This window comes from Hordeum vulgare, chromosome 5H, assembly GCF_904849725.1.
Source record: "Hordeum vulgare subsp. vulgare chromosome 5H, MorexV3_pseudomolecules_assembly, whole genome shotgun sequence".
Taxonomy (NCBI): domain Eukaryota; kingdom Viridiplantae; phylum Streptophyta; class Magnoliopsida; order Poales; family Poaceae; genus Hordeum; species Hordeum vulgare.
Window position 1 is genome coordinate 144,618,106 of NC_058522.1, and position 24,060 is coordinate 144,642,165.

The 24,060-nt window shown below is 46.0% G+C and overlaps 1 protein-coding gene across 1 annotated transcript; it reads right to left on the reverse strand.

The window, feature by feature from the left end:
• Positions 1-336: 336 nt before the first annotated feature.
• LOC123396428 (subtilisin-like protease SBT1.4) lies at positions 337-22,892 on the reverse strand. Its single transcript, XM_045091368.1, has 2 exons — positions 22,254-22,892; positions 337-1,002 (listed from the first exon to the last, which is right to left on the reverse strand). The coding sequence occupies exons 1-2, from the start codon at positions 22,890-22,892 to the stop codon at positions 337-339; spliced, it is 1,305 nt and encodes a 434-aa protein (XP_044947303.1).
• Between the last annotated feature and the right edge of the window lie 1,168 nt (positions 22,893-24,060).

Consider the following 24,060-nt stretch of genomic DNA (forward strand, 5'->3'; position numbering starts at 1 on the left):
CCTGATCTGAACCACGTCCTCCTTCACCTCGGCCCCTCGTCTCAGCGCCTCCCATCTGAAGCACCTCACCGCCTTCATCCTTGGCCTGCATGTCTGCACTACATGGCTTTGGTAGGCGGTCACGGCGCACTTCACGAGCAGGCCCTCCTCGTCAACACATCAGCGTGGCAGTGGATTTGATTGCGCCCAGGGCCTGCGCCCGTAGCGGCCGCCTCGGGCTCCAAGCTCGTCGTTGCGTACTAAGCTTGAAGCCAAGTGCACCGGACCATGCAAGCATTGCATCTCGATCAAATCTCTCTTTTTTCTTTTCTCATCATCCGATCCGATCCAATCTCTTCATTTGTTTTTCTCATCGTCGACGATCACCGGGTTGCCGGACACGGCGAGGGTGATCTCGTACGCCAGGCTCCGGTGCTCCTCGTCGAACACGAGCTTGGCCGGAGTCATCTTGGCGACCACGCCGGCGGGGCTCTCCACCTTGGCCTTGTAGACCGCGTTCGCGTCGCTGCCGACGTTGCTCAACACCCGGTGGTAGGTGATGGAGTCCTTGTACGACGAGAAGACGGCCGTGAAGGCCGGGTAGTTGAGGTCGCCGGAGCGGGCGGGCTTCTTCGAGCAGTCAGCGACGGAGCCGTCCCTGGTGAAGACGGCGATCTGAGATGGCGTGTAGCCGAGCGTGCAGAGGAAGCCGATGTAGTCGGCGGTGTCTACGTCGTACACCAGCCCGGGGTTGAGCGCGCTGTTGGGGTCCACGTGCCCGGCGCCGCGGACGAACGGCATCAACTGGGTCCGGGTGGCCAGGTACTTGATGATCTCCCCGGAGTTGTCCAGGTTGTACGCCGTGGTCATGAGCGCCGACTTGACCGCCGCGGGGCTCCAGTCCGGGTGCGCCTGCCGGAGCAGCGCGGCGAGGCCGCTCACGTGCGGGCACGACATGGACGTCCCGGAGATGATGTTGAACGGGACGCGCCTTGGGTCGATCTCGAGGTCGGTGGGGGAGGCACTAGTAGAAAACGGGTCTTTGGCCGGGACCCTTTAGTCCTGGCTGCCTCTGGGGCGGGACTAAAGGCCCGGCCACGTCGCCCCAATTCTCAATGCCTCCCTCGAGGCTATAGTCCCGGTCCGTAAGGAACATTTAGTCCCGGTTCGTGTCCCAAACCGGGACTAAAGGGCTACGCGGTGGGCAGCCCGCATGTGCGCCACCTTTAGTCCCGGTTTGTGTCTCAAACCGGGACTAAAGTCCTCTGCCTATATATAGCACAGTCCCCCTCTCCCAACTTCGTTGCATTTTTCTTGGATGGAGGATTGTGGGTGGGTGCTTGCTCTCCACTTTTTTTGATGCACTAGAGGTGTTTGTTGAAATGTGTGTTAGAGCGATGCCGCTTCAGTTCACCGAACACAACTACGATATGAGATGCCCGAGCCATGCTTAAACCTCTTCCTCTTTATTTCTACTTATTCTAAAAGGTTAGCAACTATACTTCCTCGTTTAGACCGTGCCATACTAATTTTTAGGATCGTGATTGTATTTGATATACTGTCGTATAACGCAGAGATGAGCCATCCATGGATGTACGGTGATCGACACACAGCCGCTTACAGAGAAGGTGTGCATTCTTTTCGAGATGCAGCCGATGCGAAAAGCATGGTGGTGGCTATATGTTTTTTCCATGTGTTGAATGTCGGAATGAGAAGGATTACACTTCCTCAAGAGTCATTCAGAGCCACCTGCTTCGGTCCAGTTTTATGTCGGGCTATAATGTTTGGACCAAGCACAGAGAAAGAGGGGTTATGGTGGAAGATGACGATGAAGAAGAAGAGAACGATGATGACAACTACCGATCTATGTTCCCTGAGTATGCTGATACCGCAATGGAAGACAATGAAGAAGAAGATCAGGATGAAGAACGGGAACCAGATGAGCCCGCTGATGATCTTGGCCGGGTCATTTCTGATGCACGGCGAGGTTGCGACACGGAAAAGGAGAGGTTGCAGTTCGAGCAGATGTTACAGGACCACAACAAATTGTTGTACCCAACTTGTGAAGATGGCCAGAAGAAGCTGGGTAGCACACTGAAATTGCTAAAGTGGAAGGCAGAGACCGGTGTGACTGACTCGTCATTCGAAAAGTTGCTGGTACTGATGAAGAAGATGCTTCCAAGAAAGAACGAATTGCTCGCCAGCACGTACGAAGCAAAGAAGCTTGTCTACCCTCTAGGATTAGATGTGCATAAGATACATGCATGCCCTAATGACTGCATCCTCTACCGCGGTGAGAAGTACGAGAATATGGATAAATGCCCGGTATGCACTGCATTGCGGTATAAGATCAGAAAAGATGACCCTAGTGATATTGAGGGCGAGCCACCCAGGAAGAGGGTTCCTGCCAAGGTGATGTGGTATGCTCCTATAATACCACGGTTGAAACGTCTGTTCAGAAATAAAGATCATGCGAAGTTGTTACGATGGCACATGGAAGATCGTATGAAAGACGATAAGTTGAGGCACACCGCTGACGGTCGGCAGTGGAGAAAAATCGAGAGAGAGTTCCCGAGATTTGCAGCTGACGCAAGGAACTTATGGTTAGGTCTGAGTACAGATGGCATGAATCCTTTTGGGGAGCACAGTTGCAGTCACAGCACCTGGCCCGTTACTCTATGTATCTACAACCTTCCTCCTTGGTTGTGCATGAAGCGGAAGTTCATTATGATGCCACTGCTTATACAAGGTCCAAAGCAACCCGGCAACGATATTGATGTGTACCTAAGGCCATTAGTGGATGAACTTTTACAGCTGTGGGCCAAACCAGGTGTACGTGTGTGGGACGAGCACAAACAAGAGGAATTTGACCTTCGAGCGTTGATTTTCGTAACCATCAATGATTGGCCTGCTCTTAGTAACATTTCAGGACAGCCAAATAAGGGATACAGTGCATGCACACACTATTTGGATCCGATAGAAAGTATATATCTCGACAACTGTAGGAAGAATGTGTATCCGTACAATCGTAGTTTTCTTCCGCCCAAGCATCCCTTAAAGAAAAAAGGCAAGCATTTCAATGGCAAGGCAGAACCCCAGGGGAAGCCTGTCATCCGTACTGGTGCTGAAGTATTTGATATGGTCAAAGATTTAAAAGTAATCTTTGGAAAGGGTCCTGGCAGCCAACCTGTTCCTAACGGCCCTGATAAGCGCGTACCCATGTGGAAGAAGAAATCTATATTTTGGGAGCTACCCTACTAGGAAGTCCATGAGGTCCGCTCGGCAATCGACGTGATGCACCTGACGAAGAATTTCTGCATGAATATTCTAGGCTTCCTGGGCTTGTATGGGAAGTCAAAAGATACACCGGAAGAACGGGAGGACCAGGAACGTCATAAAGGAAGTGATGGCATGCATCCAGGGCAGTTTCAAGGGCGTGCCAGCTACGCTCTTACTAAGGAAGAGAAGGAAATCTTCTTTGAAGTCCTGTTCAGTATCAAGGTCCCGACTGGCTTCTCGTCGAATATAAAGGGAATCGTAAATATGAAAGACAAAAAATTTCAAAACCTAAAGTCTCATGAGTGCCACGTGCTTATGACGCAATTGCTTCCGGTTGCATTGAGGGGAATCCTACCGGAAAATGTTCGCCTGGCAATTGTGAAGGTATGTGCATTCCTCAATGCAATTTCTCAGAAGGTAATCGATCGAGAAAGTCTATCAGGGTTACAGATTGATCTGGTCCAATGTCTGGTCAGCTTTGAGTTGTTGTTCCCGCCATCCTTCTTCAATATAATGACACACCTCCTAGTTCACCTAGTCGAAGAGATTAGAATTCTCGGTCCTGTGTTTCTACACAATATGTTCCCCTTCGAGAGGTTCATGGGAGTCTTAAAGAAATATGTTCGTAACCGTGCTAGGCCAGAAGGAAGCATCTCCAAGGGCTATGGAACAGAGGAGGTCATTGAGTTTTGTGTGGACTTTCTTCCTAACCTTAAGCCGATTGGTGTTCCTAAATCTCGGTATGAGGGTAGGCTGACAGGAAAAGGCACACCAGGAAGGAAAGTAAAAGTATGTATGGACGGGCATTCTTTCTCTCAAGCACACTACACAGTTCTACACAAATCCACCGTGCTGGCTCCGTATATCATGAGACACAAGAATATTCTACGCTCCGAAAACCCGGGGAAGGCTGACTCTTGGATTAAAGGGGAACACGAGAAGACTTTCGGCAGTTGGTTGCAGACACATCTCATGAATGACGACACCGTTGGAGATAAGCTGTACTGTTTGGCCAGGCCACCATCTTCGACTATATGTACTTTCCAAGGTTATGAGATAAATGGGAATACATATTACACGGTTGCCCAAGATAAAAAGAGCACCAACCAAAATAGTGGTGTCCGCTTTGATGCAACATACGAGAATGGGCACTGTTTGGAAACATATTACGGGTACATAGAGGAGATATGGGAACTTGACTATGGACCTACTTTTATGATCCCTTTATTTCGGTGCAAATGGGTGAAGTTGACAGGAGGCGGGGTAGTTGTAGACCAAAAGTACGGCATGACAACAGTTGATCTTAACAATCTTGCGTACATGGACGAACCATTTGTCCTAGCCAATGATGTCGCTCAGGTTTTCTATGTGAAGGACATGTCTACATTAACGAGAAAAAGAAATCAGCAAAAGAAGATATCATCCGATGAGCCAAAACGCCACATAGTTCTTTCAGGGAAAAGAAACATCGTGGGAGTAGATGACAAGACAGACATGTCAGAAGATTATAATAGGTTTCATGAAATTCCGCCCTTCAAAGTGAAAACTGACCCAAGCATCCTACTGAATGATGAAGATTCTCCATGGCTACGACCCAGAAGAAAACAGAAATAATAGATAGGAATATTGGTGGAATAATGTAATAATGTATTAAACCTTTTATGTAATGCATGTATGGAACGTACTCAATTTCAAACACTTTTCATTTTCATATTATCCATGTAAGAGATGAGTTCTCGTTCGAAACCTCATACTTCGAGAGAGATAGTCCGTTTTGTACACGAAGTGCATCCAGTTTTTGTCGTAGCCCTCTCAACTTTTTAACACATGCTATTGTTGGAAATATGCCCTAGAGGCAATAATAAATTAGTTATTATTATATTTCTTAGTTCATGATAATCGTTTATTATCCATGCTATAATTGTATTGATTGGAAACACAATACTTGTGCGGATACATAGACATAAACACTGTCCCTAGTAAGCCTCTAGTTGACTAGCTCGTTGATCAAAGATGGTCAAGGTTTCCTGGCCATAGGCAAGTGTTGTCACTTGATAACGGGATCACATCATTAGGAGAATCATGTGATGGACTAGACCCAAACTAATAGACGTAGCATGTTGATCGTGTCATTTTGTTGCTACTGTTTTCTGCGTGTCAAGTATTTATTCCTATGACCATGAGATCATATAACTCACGGACACCGGAGGAATGCTTTGTGTGTATCAAACGTCGCAACGTAACTGGGTGACTATAAAGATGCTCTACAGGTATCTCCGAAGGTGTTAGTTGAGTTAGTATGGATCAAGACTGGGATTTGTCACTCCGTGTGAACGGAGAGGTATCTCGGGGCCCACTCGGTAATACAACATCACACACAAGCCTTGCAAGCAATGTAACTTAGTGTAAGTTGTGGGATCTTGTATTACGGAACGAGTAAAGAGACTTGCCAGTAAACGAGATTGAAATAGGTATACGGATACTGACGATCGAATCTCGGGCAAGTAACATACCGAAGGACAAAGGGAATGACATACGGGATTATATGAATCCTTGGCACTGAGGTTCAAACGATAAGATCTTCGTAGAATATGTAGGATCCAATATGGGCATCCAGGTCCCGCTATTGGATATTGACCGAGGAGTCTCTCGGGTCATGTCTACATAGTTCTCGAACCCGCAGGGTCTGCACACTTAAGGTTCGACGTTGTTTTATGCGTATTTGAGTTATATGGTTGGTTACCGAATGTTGTTCGGAGTCCCGGATGAGATCACGGACGTCACGAGGGTTTCCGGAATGGTCCGGAAACGAAGATTGATATATAGGATGACCTCATTTGGTTACCGGAAGGTTTTCGTGCATTACCGGAAAAGTTTCGGGCTCATCGGTAGTGTACCGGGAGTGCCGGGAGGGGTGCCGGGGACCATCGGGAGGAGTGTCACGCCCCAAGGGGTCTCATGGGCTATGGGAAGAGATAAACCAGCCCCTAGTGGGCTGGAATAAGTTCCCACTAAGGCCCATAAGGTTTGAGAAGGAAAAAACACAAGGTGGAAAGAGTTTCCAAGTGAGAAGGTGGAATCCTACTCCAAGTAGGATTGGAGTAGGACTCCTCCACCTCCAATTTCGGCCAACCCTTGAGGGTTTGAGGCTGCCTCTTCCCTCCCCCTCCCACCTATATATACGGAGGTTTTAGGGCTGATTTGAGACGACTTTCTCACGGCTGCCCGACCACATACCTCCATAGTTTTTCCTCTAGATCGTGTTTCTGCGGAGCTCGGGCGGAGCCCTGCTGAGACAAGATCATCACCAACCTCCGGAGCGCCGTCACGCTGCCGGAGAACTCTTCTACCTCTCCGTCTCTCTTGCTGGATCAAGAAGGCCGAGATCATCGTCGAGCTGTACGTGTGCTGAACGCGGAGGTGCCGTCCGTTCGGTACTAGATCGTGGGACTGATCGCGGGATTGTTCGCGGGGCGGATCGAGGGACGTGAGGACGTTCCACTACATCAACCGCGTTCTCTAACGCTTCTGCTGTACGATCTACAAGGGTACGTAGATCACTCATCCCCTCTCGTAGATGGACATCACCATGATAGGTCTTCGTGCGCGTAGGAAAATTTTTGTTTCCCATGCGACGTTCCCCAACAGTGGTATCAGAGCTAGGTTCATGCGTAGATGTCTTCTCGAGTAGAACACAAAAGTTTTTGTGGGCGGTGATGTGCGTTTTGCTGCCCTCCTTAGTCTTTTCTTGATTCCGCGGTATTGTTGGATTGAAGCGGCTTGGACCGACATTACTCGTACGCTTACGAGAGACTGGTTTCATCGTTACGAGTAACCCCCTTTGCTCGAAGATGACTGGCAAGTGACGGTTTCTCCAACTTTAGTTGAATCGGATTTGACCGAGGAGGTCCTTGGATGAGGTTAAATAGCAACTCATACATCTCCGTTGTGGTGTTTGCGTAAGTAAGATGCGATCCTACTAGATACCCTTGGTCACCACGTAAAACTTGCAACAACAAAATTAGAGGACGTCTAACTTGTTTTTGCAGGGTATGATTGTGATGTGATATGGCCAATGATGTGATGTGATATATTGGATGTATGAGATGATCATGTTGTAATAGAAATATCGACTTGCACGTCGATGGTACGGCAACCGGCAGGAGCCATAGGGTTGTCTTTATACTAACATATGTGCTTGCAGATGCGTTTACTATTTTGCTAGGATGTAGCTTTAGTAGTGATAGCATAAGTAGCACGACAACCCCGATGGCGACACGTTGATGGATGATCATGGTGTGGCGCCGGTGACAAGAAGATCGTGCCGGTGCTTTGGTGATGGAGATCAAGAAGCACGTGATGATGGCCATATCATGTCACTTATGAATTGCATGTGATGTTAATCCTTTTATGCACCTTATTTTGCTTAGAACGACGGTAGCATTATGAGGTGATCTCTCACTAAAATTTCAAGACGAAATTGTGTTCTCCCCGACTGTGCACCGTTGCGACAGTTCTTCGTTTCGAGACACCACGTGATGATCGGGTGTGATAGACTCAACGTTCACATACAACGGGTGCAAAACAGTTGCACACGCGGAACACTCGGGTTAAGCTTGACGAGCCTAGCATGTGCAGACATGGCCTCGGAACACATGAGACCGAAAGGTCGAGCATGAATCGTATAGTTGATATGATTAGCATAGGGATGCTTACCACTGAAACTATTCTCGACTCACGTGATGATCGGACTTGAGATAGCGGATTTGGATCGTGTACCACTCAAATGACTAGAGAGATGTACTTTTTGAGTAGGAGTTCTTAAGTAATATGATTAATTGAACTAATTGTCATGAACATAGTCTAATGGTCTTTGCGAATTACGATGTAGCTTGCGCTATAGCTCTACTGTTTTTACATGTTCCTAGAGAAAATTTAGTTGAAAATTGATAGTAGCAACCTTTGCAGACTGAGTCTGTAAAACCGAGGATTGTCCTCGTTGCTACGCAGAAGGCTTATGTCCTTAATGCACCACTCGGTGTGCTGCACCTCGAGCGTCGTCTGTGGATGCTATGAACATCCGACATACACGTTACTGATGACTACACGATAGTTCAGTGCAAGATACTTGATGGCTTAGAAGCAAGGCGCCGAAAACGTTGTAAAACGTCACGGGACATAAGTGATGTTCCGAAGAGATGAAATTGTGATTTCATGCTTGTGCCCTTGTTAAGAGGTTCGAGACCTCCAAACAAGATTCTTTGTCCACAAAGTAAAGGAGAAAAGCTCAATCGTTGAGCGTGTGCTCAGATTGTCTGAGTACGACAATCGCTTGAATCAAGTGGGAGTTAATCTTCCAGATGAGATAGTGATGGTTCTCCAAAGTCACTGCCACCAAGCTATGAGAGCTTCGTGATGAACTATAACATATCAAGGATAGATACTATGATCTTTTGAGTGATTCGCGATGTTTGACACTGCGAAAGTAGAAATCAAGAAGGAGCATCAATAGTTGATGGTTAGTAAAACCACTAAGTTTCAAGAAAGGCAAGGGCTAGAAGGGATACTTCGTGAAACGGCAAAACAGTTGCTGCACTAATGAAGAGACCCAAGATTAAACCCAAACCCGAGACTAAGTGCTTCTGTAATAAGGGGAACGGTCACTGAGGCGGAGCAACTCTAGATACTTGGTAGATAAGAAGGCTGGCAAAAGTCGAAAGAAGTATATTTGATATACATGATGTTGATGTGTACTTTACTAGTACTCCTAGTAGCATAAGGGTATTGGATACCGGTTCGGTTGCTAAGTGATTAGTAACACGAAATAAAAGCTACGACATAAACGGAGACTAGCTAAAGGCGAGGTGACGATACGTGTTGGAAGTGTTTCCAAGGTTGATATGATCAAACGTCGCACGCTCCCTCTACCATCGGGATTGGTGTTAAACCTAAATAATCGTTATTTGGTGCTTGCGTTAAGCATGAACATGATTGGATCGTGTTTATTGCAATACGATTATTCATTTAAAGAGAATAATGGTTACTCTATTTGCTTGAATAATCACCTTCAATGGTTTATTGAATCTCGATCGTAGTGTTACACATGTTCATGATATTGGTGCCAAAAGATACGAGTTAATGATGATAGTACCACTTACTTGTGGCACTGCCGCTTGAGTCATGTTAGTATAAATTGCATGAAGAGGCTCCATGCTGATGGATCTTTGTACTCACCTGATTTCGAATCACTAGTGACATGCAAATCATACCACATGAGCAAGGCCTTGTTTTCATTGAGATGAAACAAGATAGTAACTTGTTGGAAGTGATACATTTTGATGTATGCAGTCCAATGGGTGCTGAGGCACGCAGTGGATATCATTATGTTCTTACTTCAATGATGATTTCAGTAGATACTAGAGTATTTACTTAATGAATCACAAGTCTGAAATATTGAAAAGTTCAATTCTGTTTCGGAGTGAAGTTCGTCGTAACAAGAGGATAAACTGTCTACGATATGATCATAGAAATGAATATCTGAGTTACGAGTTTTGGTACGCAGTTAAGACAATGTGGAAATTGTTTCGCAGTTCATGCCACCTGGAACATCATAGTGTGATGATGTGTCTGAACGTCATAGCCACGCACTATTTGGTATGGTGCATACAATGATGTCTCTTATCGAATTACCACTATCGTTTATGGGTTATGCATTAGAGACAACCGCATTCACTTTAAATAGGGCACCACGTATTTCCGTTGAGATGACACAGGATAGACTGAGGTTTAGAGAAATCTAAACTGTCGTTTCTTGAAAGTTTGGGGCTTCGACACTTATGTGAAAAAGGTTTCAGTCTGATAAGCTCGAACCCAAAGCGGATAAATGCATCTTCATAGGATATCCAAAACAGTTGGGTACATCTCCTATCTCAGATCCGAAAGCAAAGTGTTTGTTTCTAGAAACGGATCCTTTCTCGAGGAAAGGTTTCTCTCGAAAGAATTGAGTGGGAGGGTAGTAGAACTTGATGAGGTTATTGAACCATCACTTCAACCAGTGTGTAGCAGGGTGCAGGAAGTTGTTCCTGTGGCGCCTACACCAATTGAAGTGGAAGCTGATGATGGTGATCATCGAGCATCGGATCAAGTTACTACAAGTCTCGTAGGTTGACAAGGTCGCGTACTACTACAGAGTGGTACGGTAACCCTGTCTTGGAGGTCATGTTGTTGAGCAACAGTGAACCTACGAGTTATGGAGAAAGCGATGGTGGGCCCAGATTCCGACAAATGGCTGGAAGCCATAAAATCCGAGAGAGGATCCATGTGTGAAAACAAAGTGTAGACTTTGGAAGAACTACTTGATGGTCAGAGGACTATTGAGTAAAGATGGATCTTTAAAGGAAAACAGACGATGATGGTGATAAGTCACTATTAAGAAAAGCTCGACTTGTCGCAAAGATGTTTTCGATAAGATCAAACAGTTGACTATGATGAGACTTTCTCACTCGTAGCAATGCTAAAAGTCTGTTAGAATTATGTTAGTTGTTGACGCATTATTTATGAAATATTGCACGTAGGATGTCAAAACATTGTTTTCTCGACAGGTTTCCTTGAGCAAACATTGTATGTGATACAACCAGAAGGTTTTGTCGATCCTAAAGGTACTAGCAAGTATGCAAGCTCCAGTGATCCTTCAATGGACTGGTGCAAGCATCTCGGAGTTGGAATATACACTTTGATGAGATGATCAAAGATTTTGGGTTTGTACAAGGTTTATGAGAAACTTGTATTTCCAAAGAAGTGAGTGGGAGCACTACAGAATTTCTGATAAGTATATGTGGTTGACATATTGTGGATCAGAAGTGATGTAGAATTTCTGTAAAGCATATAAGGTTGTTTGAAAGGAGTTTTCAAAGGAATACCTGGATTGCGCTACTTGAACGTTGAGCATCAAAGATCTATGGAGATAGATCAAAAGCGCTTAATGAAAGTTTCAATAAAATGCATGCCTTGACAAGTTTTTGAAGGAGTTCAAAATAGATCAGCGAAGAAAGAGTTCTTGGTTGCGTTGTGAGGTGTAAATTTGAGTAAGACTCAAAACCCGACCACGGCAGAATAAAGAGAATAGACGAAGGTCGTCTTCTATGCCTTAGCCGTAGAATCTAAAGTATGCCATGCTGTGTACCGCACCTGATGTGTGCCTTGACTCAAAGTCTGTTGAGAGGTACAGAGAGTGATCCATGATTGAATCACTAGCAGCGGTCAAAATTTATCCTTAGTAACAAATGGACTAAGGAATTTTTCTCGATTATGGAGGTGGTTAAAGAGTTCGTCGTAAAGGGTTACGTCGATGCAAGCTTTGACACTAATCCGAATAACTATGAGTAGTGAAACGGATTCATATAGTAGAGTAGATATTTGGAGCATTTCCGAATAGCACGTAGTAGCAGCATCTATAAGATGACATAAAGATTTGTAAAGAACGCACGGATCTGAAAGTTTCAGAATTGTTGACTAAAACCTCTCTCACGAGCAAGACGTGATCAGACCCCATAACTATATGGGTGTTGGATTCGTTGGAATCACATGGTGATGTGAACTAGATTATTGACTCTAGTGCAAGTGGGAGACTGTTGGAAATATGCCCTAGAGGCAATAATAAATTAGTTATTATTATATTTCTTAGTTCATGATAATCGTTTATTATCCATGCTATAATTGTATTGATTGGAAACACAATACTTGTGCGGATACATAGACATAAACACTGTCCCTAGTAAGCCTCTAGTTGACTAGCTCGTTGATCAAAGATGGTCAAGGTTTCCTGGCCATAGGCAAGTGTTGTCACTTGATAACGGGATCACATCATTAGGAGAATCATGTGATGGACTAGACCCAAACTAATAGACGTAGCATGTTGATCGTGTCATTTTGTTGCTACTGTTTTCTGCGTGTCAAGTATTTATTCCTATGACCATGAGATCATATAACTCACTGACACCGGAGGAATGCTTTGTGTGTATCAAACGTCGCAACGTAACTGGGTGACTATAAAGATGCTCTACAGGTATCTCCGAAGGTGTTAGTTGAGTTAGTATGGATCAAGACTGGGATTTGTCACTCCGTGTGAACGGAGAGGTATCTCGAGGCCCACTCGGTAATACAACATCACACACAAGCCTTGCAAGCAATGTAACTTAGTGTAAGTTGCGGGATCTTGTATTACGGAACGAGTAAAGAGACTTGCCAGTAAACGAGATTGAAATAGGTATACGGATACTGACGATCGAATCTCGGGCAAGTAACATACCGAAGGACAAAGGGAATGACATACGGGATTATATGAATCCTTGGCACTGAGGTTCAAACGATAAGATCTTCGTAGAATATGTAGGATCCAATATGGGCATCCAGGTCCCGCTATTGGATATTGACCGAGGAGTCTCTCGGGTCATGTCTACATAGTTCTCGAACCCGCAGGGTCTGCACACTTAAGGTTCGACGTTGTTTTATGCGTATTTGAGTTATATGGTTGGTTACCGAATGTTGTTCGGAGTCCCGGATGAGATCACGGACGTCACGAGGGTTTCCGGAATGGTCCGGAAACGAAGATTGATATATAGGATGACCTCATTTGGTTACCGGAAGGTTTTCGTGCATTACCGGAAAAGTTTCGGGCTCATCGGTAGTGTACCGGGAGTGCCGGGAGGGGTGCCGGGGACCATCGGGAGGGGTGTCACGCCCCAAGGGGTCTCATGGGCTATGGGAAGAGATAAACCAGCCCCTAGTGGGCTGGAATAAGTTCCCACTAAGGCCCATAAGGTTTGAGAAGGAAAAAACACAAGGTGGAAAGAGTTTCCAAGTGGGAAGGTGGAATCCTACTCCTAGTAGGATTGGAGTAGGACTCCTCCACCTCCAATTTCGGCCAACCCTTGAGGGTTTGAGGCTGCCTCTTCCCTCCCCCTCCCACCTATATATACGGAGGTTTTAGGGCTGATTTGAGACGACTTTCTCACGGCTGCCCGACCACATACCTCCATAGTTTTTCCTCTAGATCGTGTTTCTGCGGAGCTCGGGCGGAGCCCTGCTGAGACAAGATCATCACCAACCTCCGGAGCGCCGTCACGCTGCCGGAGAACTCTTCTACCTCTCCGTCTCTCTTGCTGGATCAAGAAGGCCGAGATCATCGTCGAGCTGTACGTGTGCTGAACGCGGAGGTGCCGTCCGTTCGGTACTAGATCGTGGGACTGATCGCGGGATTGTTCGCGGGGCGGATCGAGGGACGTGAGGACGTTCCACTACATCAACCGCGTTCTCTAACGCTTCTGCTGTACGATCTACAAGGGTACGTAGATCACTCATCCCCTCTCGTAGATGGACATCACCATGATAGGTCTTCGTGCGCGTAGGAAAATTTTTGTTTCCCATGCGACGTTCCCCAACAGCTATGTGGGTGAAATGATGATAGCATGCCAACTTTCAACATTTTCAGAGTTCATTTGTAGTGCTTTTCAATTTCAGGGTCAACTAGCTCAAAAAAAATAAGTAAATCCACGAAATATACCAAATGAAGTCAGAAATTGTTGAAATTTTGTGCTGTGCCTTTGAATGGTGCATTTTGAACACACAAAAAGTATGGAGTTCAAATAAGTTCACAAAAATGAAATCCCTTTTGTAAGAGATGAGTTCTCGTTCGAAACCCTCATACTTCGAGAGAGATTGTCCGTTTTGTACACGAAGTGCATCCAGTTTTTGTCGTAGCCCTCTCAACTTTTTAACACATGCTATGTGGGTGAAATGATGATAGCATGCCAACTTTCAACATTTTCAGAGTTCATTTGTAGTACTTTTCAATTTCAGGGTCAACTAGCTCAAAAAAATAAGTAAATCCACGAAATATACCAAATGAAGTCAGAAATTGTTGAAATTTTGTGTTGTGCCTTTGAATGGTGCATTTTGAACACACAAAAAGTATGGAGTTCAAATAAGTTCACAAAAATGACATCCCTTTGTAAGAGATGAGTTCTCGTTCGAAACCCTGATACTTCGAGAGAGATTGTCCGTTTTGTACACGAAGTGCATCCAGTTTTTGACGTAGCCCTCTCAACTTTTTAACACATTCTATGTGGGTGAAATGATGATAGCATGCCAACTTTCAACATTTTCAGAGTTCATTTGTAGTGCTTTTCAATTTCAGGTCAACTAGCTCAAAAAAAATAAGTAAATCCACCAAATATACCAAATGAAGTCAGAAATTGTTGAAATTTTGTGCTGTGCCTTTGAATGGTGCATTTTGAACACACAAAAAGTATGGAGTTCAAATAAGTTCACAAAAATGAAATCCCTTTGTAAGAGATGAGTTCTCGTTCGAAACCCTCATACTTCGAGAGAGATTGTCCGTTTTGTACACGAAGTGCATCCAGTTTTTGTCGTAGCCCTCTCAACTTTTTAACACATGCTATGTGGGTGAAATGATGATAGCATGCCAACTTTCAACATTTTCAGAGTTCATTTGTAGTGCTTTTCAATTTCAGGGTCAACTAGCTAAAAAAAAAAAGTAAATCCACGAAATATACCAAATGAAGTCAGAAATTGTTGAAATTTTGTGTTGTGCCTTTGAATACATACATAAAGTTCTCTCAAAAGAAAATACATAAATTTCTCTCATAAAAACAACATCCAACTATGTAAAACATTTAAATGCAACAACAAACGCGATCAAGATCGCAACTAAGGTAACAATTGACCCAACAGCATAATGATACCAAGCCTCTTTATCAATGGCATATTTTTCTAATATTCCTAATCATCAAGCGCATTTCATCCATCTTCAAGCGCATTGCATCCATCTTCAACCGCATCGCATCGATCTTCATCTTGCGATCATCGATGACATCGGCGACATGCAACTCCAGTTCCATATTCTTATCCTCAATTATTTTCAATTTTTTCTTCAAGTATTTGTTTTCTTTTTCAACCAAATTTAACTTCTCGACAATAATTTTTATGTGGGTTGGAATTTCCGGTTCACATACCTCCTAGATTAAAAAAAAATATGTCACATTGGTCGTCATAATTGTCATAAACACTAAATAAAACAAATAGTTATAAAAGATAATCTATACCACATCCGAATCATAGACAGGACGAGGGCCGACGGAGGCGGATACCAAAACCATCGCACTATATAATAACAAAAAATAATGAAAGTGAGTAATTTATACAAGTATGTATCTAAATCATACAAGTAAGATTTTTTTGATTTTAAAAAGAAGATAAGAACAAGAGGCTCACCACGGTGGTGCTCGCAGTTCGTGCACGGCCAAACCTAGATAAATATTAAGGAAAATGGAGCTTGGAGGTCGAGCTTGGAGAGGAGAAAGCTTAAGTAGAGTTGCTCGGGCATTTCATCGAAAACGTCATGTGCATGAACTAGGGTGGCAAGAGCATGGCATGGTCACACTTCAACAACCAAAAAACAGGGGATATGGTGGCCAGGGGCGAGGGTTTATATAGGCAACACTTTAGTCCCGGTTCTTGCCACGCCCCGGGACTAAAGGCCCCTGCTTCCCGCCATCTGGTCTGCCAAAAAAGGGCCTTTAGTCCCGGGTCGTGGCTCCACCCGGGACTAAAGGGGTGTCTTTGTCCCGGTTCGAGCCACGCCCCGGGACTAAAGGCCCCTGCTTATCGCCTTCTGGTCAGCCGAAAAAGCGGCTTTAGTCCCGGTTCGTGGCTCCACCAGGGACTAAAGGGTCTTTAGTCCCGGATCGAGCCCCGAACCGGGACTAAAGATTCACCTGTATAAGCGGGAGTTAGAAAATTTCGAACCCAAATCGTCCATTTTCTCTTCTTCTTCCTCTCGTTCTCCTGCCGGCGCGGCAAGCGACGAACTCGACGACGCCGTCAGGCTGCCCGCCGTCCTGCTCGCCGCCGCCTGCCGTCCTCCTCGTCGTCGCTGTCGTCCTGCTCGCCGCCGCCGTCCTCCTCGCTGCGCGCCGCCCTCCTCCTCGCCGCGCGCCGACCTCCTCCTCGTCGCGCGCCGTCGACACCTCCGGCCGGTAAGCCCCACGCCACCTCCTCCCCAACACTCCAGCCAGCACAAGCAAAGAAGAAAAAGGAGAAGAAAGGAAGAAAAAAGAGAAGAAAAGAAGAAAAAGGAAAAGAAAAGAAGAAAAAGGAGAAGAAAGGAAGAAAAAGGAGAAGAAAAGAAGAAAAGGGACAAGAAAGGAAGAAAAAGGAGAAGAAAGGAAGAAAAAGGAGAAGAAAGGAAGAAAAATAGAAGAAAGGAAGAAAAGGAGAAGAAAGGAAAAAAAAAGGAGAAGAAAAGAAGAAAAAGGAGAAGAAAGGAAGAAAAAGGAGAAGAAAAGAAGAAAAAGGAGAAGAAAAGAAGAAAAAGGGAAGAAAGGAAGAAAAAGGAGAAGAAAGGAAGAAAAAGGACAATAAGAAGAGGAGGAGAAGAAAAGAAGAAAAAGGAGAATAAGAAGAGGAGGAGAGGAGAAGAAGAGGAAAAATAGAAGAAGATGAGAGGAGAAGTAGTAGAAGAAGAGGAGAAGTAGAAGTAGAAGAAGAAGTAGAAGAAAAGGAGAAATAGAAGAAGAGGAAAATTTAGTTTAGGGTTACAAGAAGAAGAAATATTTTTTTGTCATTTAATTTTGCTACTGTATAGTGTATATGCTTAAGTGTTAATAGTGTTTCTTAGATTATTGCTTAATTTTGCTATTGTATATGCTTAAGTGTTAATAGTTTAATTTTTCTATTGTATATGCTTAAGTGTTAATAGTTTACTTTTAGCAAGAAAATTAATAGAACTAGTTTAATTTTTCTATTGTATATGCTTAAGTGTCCGGGACTGGGCTCCGCCCGGCTGGTATTTTAGAGTATAGGTTCTAGCCAAGACCCGGGACTAAAGGTCCTCCTATATAAAATGAGCCATCGAAGTTTCCAACCCCTCTTATATAGTTTGTTAGTTTATTAGTTAATCAAATGTCCGTTTTTTGCAGAACTATGGATCCACATATCAGGAACCTCGAAGAGGAAGAACTTCTCGAAGATATAATCAAAGATGGCCCCGAACTTGAACCAGCCGAATCTCCGACGTCATATCTAAACGATTCCGGATATGGAATGGAGGTCGAGCAACATGAAGATGAAGCCGATGGGGCAGGAGATAGGTCCAATGACGGAGAAGGTGATAGCTCCACTGATGGAGAAGCCGGTGAAGAAATAATAAAGTCCGGCGAGGTATACATATGAAGTTCGACAATCACTTGTAATATGTGAAAAATATTGGAGATAGCTCTATATTGTATACATATACATTCATTTGACGAATGTTTCTCCCTCTTAGGCCTCCACATCGAGCAAATCTATGAAACGAGACCCGACTAGAAAGTTGGATGCACGGATGCATTACACCTTTGAGGTGATAATGCCTACGGGCGAACCCAAGCTTCCTAAGAATCCTGCTGACACATTACACGTTCTCATTAGGGATCACGTCCCGATCAGTGTTCGGGAGTGGAACAAGCGCAAAGGGGCAGCCGATAGTGACTATGTCGCCGAAAGGTACAAATATAATCTTTGGAATGATCTCATGTCACATTTCAACCTGCCAGAATGTGAGAATGAAGACACCGCAGACAAACTGATGGCCAAAGTCAAGCAGTGGACTCTAAAGAAGATGGCCGAACTGTTCCGTAGCTGGAAGTAGAAGCTATGGAAAAACTATCTGAAGACAAAGAAAGTGCCAGTATTCGAGGGGTATCTAGCCAAGCAGGCGAATCACTGGAAGGAATTTCAAGAGTACAAGGAGTCAGAAGATGCCCAGGCATTATCAGAAAAGAACAAGATAAATGCCGACAAGAAGAAATATCACCACAAGCTGGGGCCAGGGGGCTATGAGACTGACATCCCAAAGTGGGAAAAGAAAGAGCAAGATCTGATAGATAAAGGCATCGTACCTAAACCACTCCGTGATGAGTGCGAATTGAGAGCAAGAAATTGGTTCCTTGCGCATGGTGGGTCGTACGACGAAAAAACAGGGGACCTCATCTGCAATGACAATCTTAGGATACCCAGGGAGAATTGGAAAAGGATAGTGAAAGAAATTAAGGAGGGACAAAGAAAGTTCACTGCAGATAGAGATAAAGATTTGCTCACACTGGTCCTCGGCAATGACGAACATGGAGGACGAACGCGAGGCTTCGGTCCATCTTACCCGTGGTGGCTTGGGTTTTCCAGAGACCAAGACACTTACAAAAGCCGAGAGAGAGCAATGAACCGGCAGCAGGTTGAGGAGAATGACAAGTTCAACCAGTTGCTTCCCATGATTAACGAGCAACGGAAGCACATTGATGAGCTTAGAGGAGTACCGCGCCACGAAGATCCTGCACTTGATATTACCGGCGCCCCATCTAAGCGGAAAAGCAGCGTGGCTGAATCTGAGGCCCCGCCCGACGATGAACGAAGAATGATAGAGGGCGTTCCCGGCTACCCCGTGGATGGAATCAAGGATACAACATCATGTCAACTTCATCAGAAATTCAAGAACATATCCATGAAGGTGGCCGTCGGACAAGCTTTACCTTCTGGCCCTAATGCACGCTGGCATGGCCGTGAGATTCCAGCTGGTTTTGCTAAAGTCGGGGTGGATGAAATCATGACGGGGTTTAATGATATGGAGCTCGACATTGCTGGACCCGAAGATGAGAGGACACTCGGAGAAGTATTGGGTGGAGTCATCCTATGGGACAAGAACTACATCAAGCTTCCAGGCTCGGCCCCAAGGACAACACCGCCTCCTAGTCGTCGCAGGTCACCTACACCTCCATTACCTCCAAGCCCTCCACATGACGTCGGCCAGCACAACACGAGTCCATCTCGATCACCGCCGCCGGACTTGGGTCGTCCGACTCCGCCGCTGCCCACTCCGGATACAAACCCTGAGCCTGCCACGGATACAAAGCGGGAGCGTGCCACCAAGAACGCTCCGCCGCTGCCCGCTCCGGATACAAACCCTGAGTCTGCCACGGATACAAAGCGGGAGCGTGCCACCAAAAATGCTCCTCCGCCGCCCGCTCCGGATACAAACCCTGAGCCTGCCACGGATACAAAGCGGGAGCGTGCCACCAAGAACGCTCCGCCTCCGCCCGCTCCGGATACAAAGCCTGAGCCTGCCACGGATACAAAGCGGGAGCGTGCCACCAAGAACGCTCCGCCGCCGCCCGCTCCGGATACAAAGCCTGAGCCTGCCACGGATACAAAGCGGGAGCGTGCCACCAAGAACGCTCCGCCGCCGCCCGCTCCGGATACAAAGCCTGAGCCTGCCATGGATACAAAGCGGGAGCGTGCCACCAAGAACGCAACGCCGCCGCCCGCTCCGGATACAAAGCCTGAGCCTGCCACGGATACTAAGCGGGAGCGTGCCACCAAGAACGCAACGCCGCCGCCCGCTCCGGATACAAAGCCTGACCCTGCCACGGATACAAAGCCGGAGCGTGCCACCAAGAACGCTCCGCCGACGATTCCTAAGCCACAGAACACCCCAAAGCGCAAACGGTCGCCCCTCCCAAAGGTACGTCATGCTAATCTTCCTATCAGACCTTATGATCGTACCCCCGAGGAAAACGCCAGGATAGCAAAGGAACATCATGATGCGCAGATGAAAAAGAAGGAACCCAGCCCCGCCCGGAATACACCTAGAAGCAAATAGCATTTGCAAAATACTTCACGACCCTTCCATCACAGTATGACTTACACCATAAGCCTGATGACTATACACGCACATTGCAGAAGGAAGTGAAAAAGAGCAGATCTCGATCACCGCCGCCAGACTTGGGTCGTCCGTCTCCGCCGCCGCCCACTCCGGATACTAAGCGGGAGCGTGCCACCAAGAACGCTCCGCCGACAATTCCTAACCCACAAAGCACCCCAAAGCGCAAAGGTCGCCCCTCCCAAAGGTACGTCATGCTAATCTTCCTATCAGACCTTATGACTTACACCATAAGCCTGATGACTATACACGCACATTGTAGCAGGAAGTGAAAAAGAGCAATTCAACTACAAGCAAGAAAAAATCAGACGTTCCTCAGCTTGGACAACAGGCCAAACAGTCGATCCCACCCCTCAAGGTGTAACCGAGAATGTTTCCTCTCCGGTGCAGGGGCTAGCTTTAGAAAGAGCAAAGGAGTTGGCGGCTGCATGTGGTATCTCGGTTGAAGAATTGCTGTCTTCCCAAGACGACAAGATACCCAAGGCTGTGGTAGTCCCTAAGCCAAAGTTTGTCATGGGAGAGCCTTTGGTCAGCAAAGATGATCTCCCAACAAATATGCGTTACTTGCATAAATGGTACTTAAGTGAATCAAAGAATGGGAGAAGATGATCGTGCTGAGTGTCCCACAGGAGTACTACGGCCACCCCGAAGAAATCCATATCGACTTTGATAAACTCTTCCAGATGTACAATGGCGACGCCCTTGACAAATCGCTTATGAGTTGCTATTGTCTATAAGTTTTTCAATTCGTTGTCTACATAAAACTTGTTTAGTTATTTCAATTCATTGTCTATATATAACTTGTACTCTATTATGCAGAATGAAGATTCTGGAGTGTAAAAGTAAGAGCATAATAAATATTGGGTTTATTGACCCAGATAAAATACATATAGCGACGCTAACTGATTATCCCAAGGAGACGGAGGAAAACCTTCTAAGGTTTCTAACAGATCAAAATTTCTGTGACCACATACTGTTTCCATACAACTTCAGGTGAGGGTCTTTACTCTATTGTGTCCATTCACTTATAAGTGTAATTGATAAGTTACTCACACACACACACATATATATATACATGTGCAGCTTCCATTGGATTCTGTTGGACATTCAAATTGATAAGGGAAGAGTTGATGCCCTCGACCCATTATCGAGACCCTTGGAACAGTTCCAAAGCGTGCAGGACATGCTCCAAGGGTAATTTCAATAATTCTTGCGCTCTATCGGTCTATTTCGATGATTTTCTGATATATCAATTAATGAAAAACTTAGCAAATCATTATCCTTGTCGGAGAGGGTTTGGAAGCGGTTCAAGTGGGTGACTCCCGGTAACTTTCCTGAGAAGCTGCTCAGGTAAGTAGTAGTATGATATACTTCTATTTTCAATACATTTATGATGCTAGATTATTATTTTGATTATATATATTCTATTCTCGTAAAGTGCGACCAGCAGCAACGGGGAACGCATCTATGCGGATACTATGTTTGCGAGACCATTCGCACGTTTACCTCTGAGCACAAGGATCACAGATTCGACGTAAGCAATGAACATTCACACCTCTATTTTTACCCGTCATTCTTTGTTATCATGATTGATATTCATATTCATCTCCTCTTCTTATATAGCACACGGCCATGACGACAAAGGTCCTACCAGAGAAACGCGCGGTTGCTGTTGCAGAGGAGCTTGCGACCTTTCTGAGGACGGAAGCTATAGATGACAAAGGACGATTTAGTGTAGCTAGGGGCCATTACTGATGTTCGTCCATGTAATCGAATAGACGGGCTCTAGTCCCGATAATTCAGATCTCCATATAATTGTATATATATGCTCGCTTGTAAGATAAGTTAATCTTATATATATGCATAATTATTTCTATTTAAATTACATGAAAACTAATTCCCGAACACCAAACGAGGCATCACGTTAATCTCCCAAACACCTAAACCCTAAAACCCTAAAACCCAAAAATAATTTCATTCAAAAAAAAACCCAAAAATAAGCAAAATCTGAAACTCTTTAGTCCCGGTCTGTGTAACGAACCGGGACTAAAGGGCCTGCCCCTGGGGCGCTACGAGACGCCCACGTGGAGCACCTTTAGTCCCGGCTTTTGACAGGGCCGGGACTAAAGGTTAGGCCTTTAGTCCCGCCCCTTTAGTCCCGGTTGGTGAACCGGGACTAAAGCCCCTTACGGGCTGGGGCTATAGGCCCCGTCCCCACTAGTGAGGCCTCGTCGGTCCATGCCGCGAGTATGTCGATGCCGGGGGTTGTGACATCGGGCTTGAGGATCTCCGCCGTGCGGTACTGGGGGCCCCGGCTGGAGAACGCCGCGACGCACGGCGTAGACGGCGACTTCCCGATGACTGTGCCGTGGAAGACGATGGTCGCCGTCGGTGACGGGTCGGTCTTGACATAGTGCCTGATCTTGTCGCCGAACTTCTGCCCCACCATTGTCGCTGGGATGAGATGGGAGTCGGCGATGAGCTCCTCGCCGCACTCCTCCGTGTTGGCGAGAATCATGCCGATTCCGCCGGCCTCCCCGACGGCCGCACCTTTGTCGACACGGGCGTTGCTTCCGCGCTCACAAAGGAGTATATTTCCAGCGACCTTGTCCATTTCAGGCTCGCCCCTGCCGCAAAGCCGGGAGCCACAGTCCGCGGCGTACACGACGGGAAGCTTCGTGGAGTTTAAGGGGTCCCCGGCGTAGAGCGACACGCCGTCGTACACACTGCCTTCGCTGAGAATCACCTCGGCGGGGAACTCCCACCACGACGTCTGACACGGTGCCAGACGCGGCGGGGAGGAGCCTGGCTGCCCTGCTGAGGCGGAGGAACTCCGGGGTGTGGGTTGTGGGTGGATGGGAGACATGGGTGGGGGTCTGCAGGACGAGACGTGCGTGTGTGTGCTTGGTGCGTGCGTGGAGGAGGAGGTTACGAGGAGATGCGTTTTCAGGTGGTGTAGAGGTTTTTCTTTTTGGCATGTGAACTGAATTTTATGTATTTAATCGATTGGTTTAAGAAGGGATGAAAAAAAAATCGGTGGAACTGTGTTAGCGTTGGGAGATCTGTCGTGGTCGAACCATCACGACGACGGCAGATCTCCCTTTAATAGTAGAGAGATTAGTCCACACATCGACCGCTATCCAGCATGCATCTAGTGTATTGAGTTCATGACGAATAGAGTAACGCTTTAAGCAAGATGACATGATGTAGAGGGATAATCTCAAACCAATGATGAAAACCCCATATTTTTACCCTTGATGGCAACAACACGATACGTGCCTCGCTACCCCTTCTGTCACTGGGTGAGGTCACCCCATGGTATGAACCCAAAACCAAGCACTTCTCCCATTGCAAGAATCATAGATCTAATTGGCCAAATGAAACCCACAACTCGAAGAGAATTACAAGGATATGAAGTCATGCATAAGAGAGATCAGAAGAAAGTCATATAAGATTCATAGATAATCTGATCATAAATCCACAATTCATCGGATCTCGACAAACACAATGCAAAAGAAGATTACATCGGCTAGATCTCCATGAAGATCATGGAGAACTTAGTATTGAAGATCCAAGAGAGAGCGGAAGCCATCTAATTACTGATACGTCTCCATCGTATCTACTTTTCCAAACTCTTTTGCCCTTGTTTTGGACTCTAATTTGCATGATTGGAATGGAACTAACATGGACTGACGCTGTTTTCAGCAGAATTGCCTTGGTGTTATTTTTGTGCAGAAATCAAAGTTCTCCAAACGTCCTGAAAATTTATGGGGAGCAGTTTTGGAAAATAAGAAAACTATCTGCACCAAGTTCCACCTGAGGGGGTGGGCCAGTGGGCCACAAGCCCTGGCTCCGGCACCACCCCCCTGGTGGCGGTGGGCAGGCTTGTGGGGCCCACACGGCTCTGCCGCCCCCAACTCCAGCTCTATAAGATCCCTTTCATCCCAAAAAAATATAAAGAGAAGTTTTTGCCGCGTTTACGATACGGAGGCGCCGCCACCACCTGTTCTTCATCTGGAGGGCAGATTTGGAGT

Coding starts and splice junctions, on each gene's coding strand:
- LOC123396428 (XM_045091368.1), bottom strand. CDS start 22,892: ATGTCTCCCATCCACCCACAACCCACACCCCGGAGTTCCTCCGCCTCA. Junction 1,003..22,253: donor TCGCGGCATGGACCGACGAG/GCCTCACTAGTG, acceptor TTTTCTACTAGT/GCCTCCCCCACCGACCTCGA.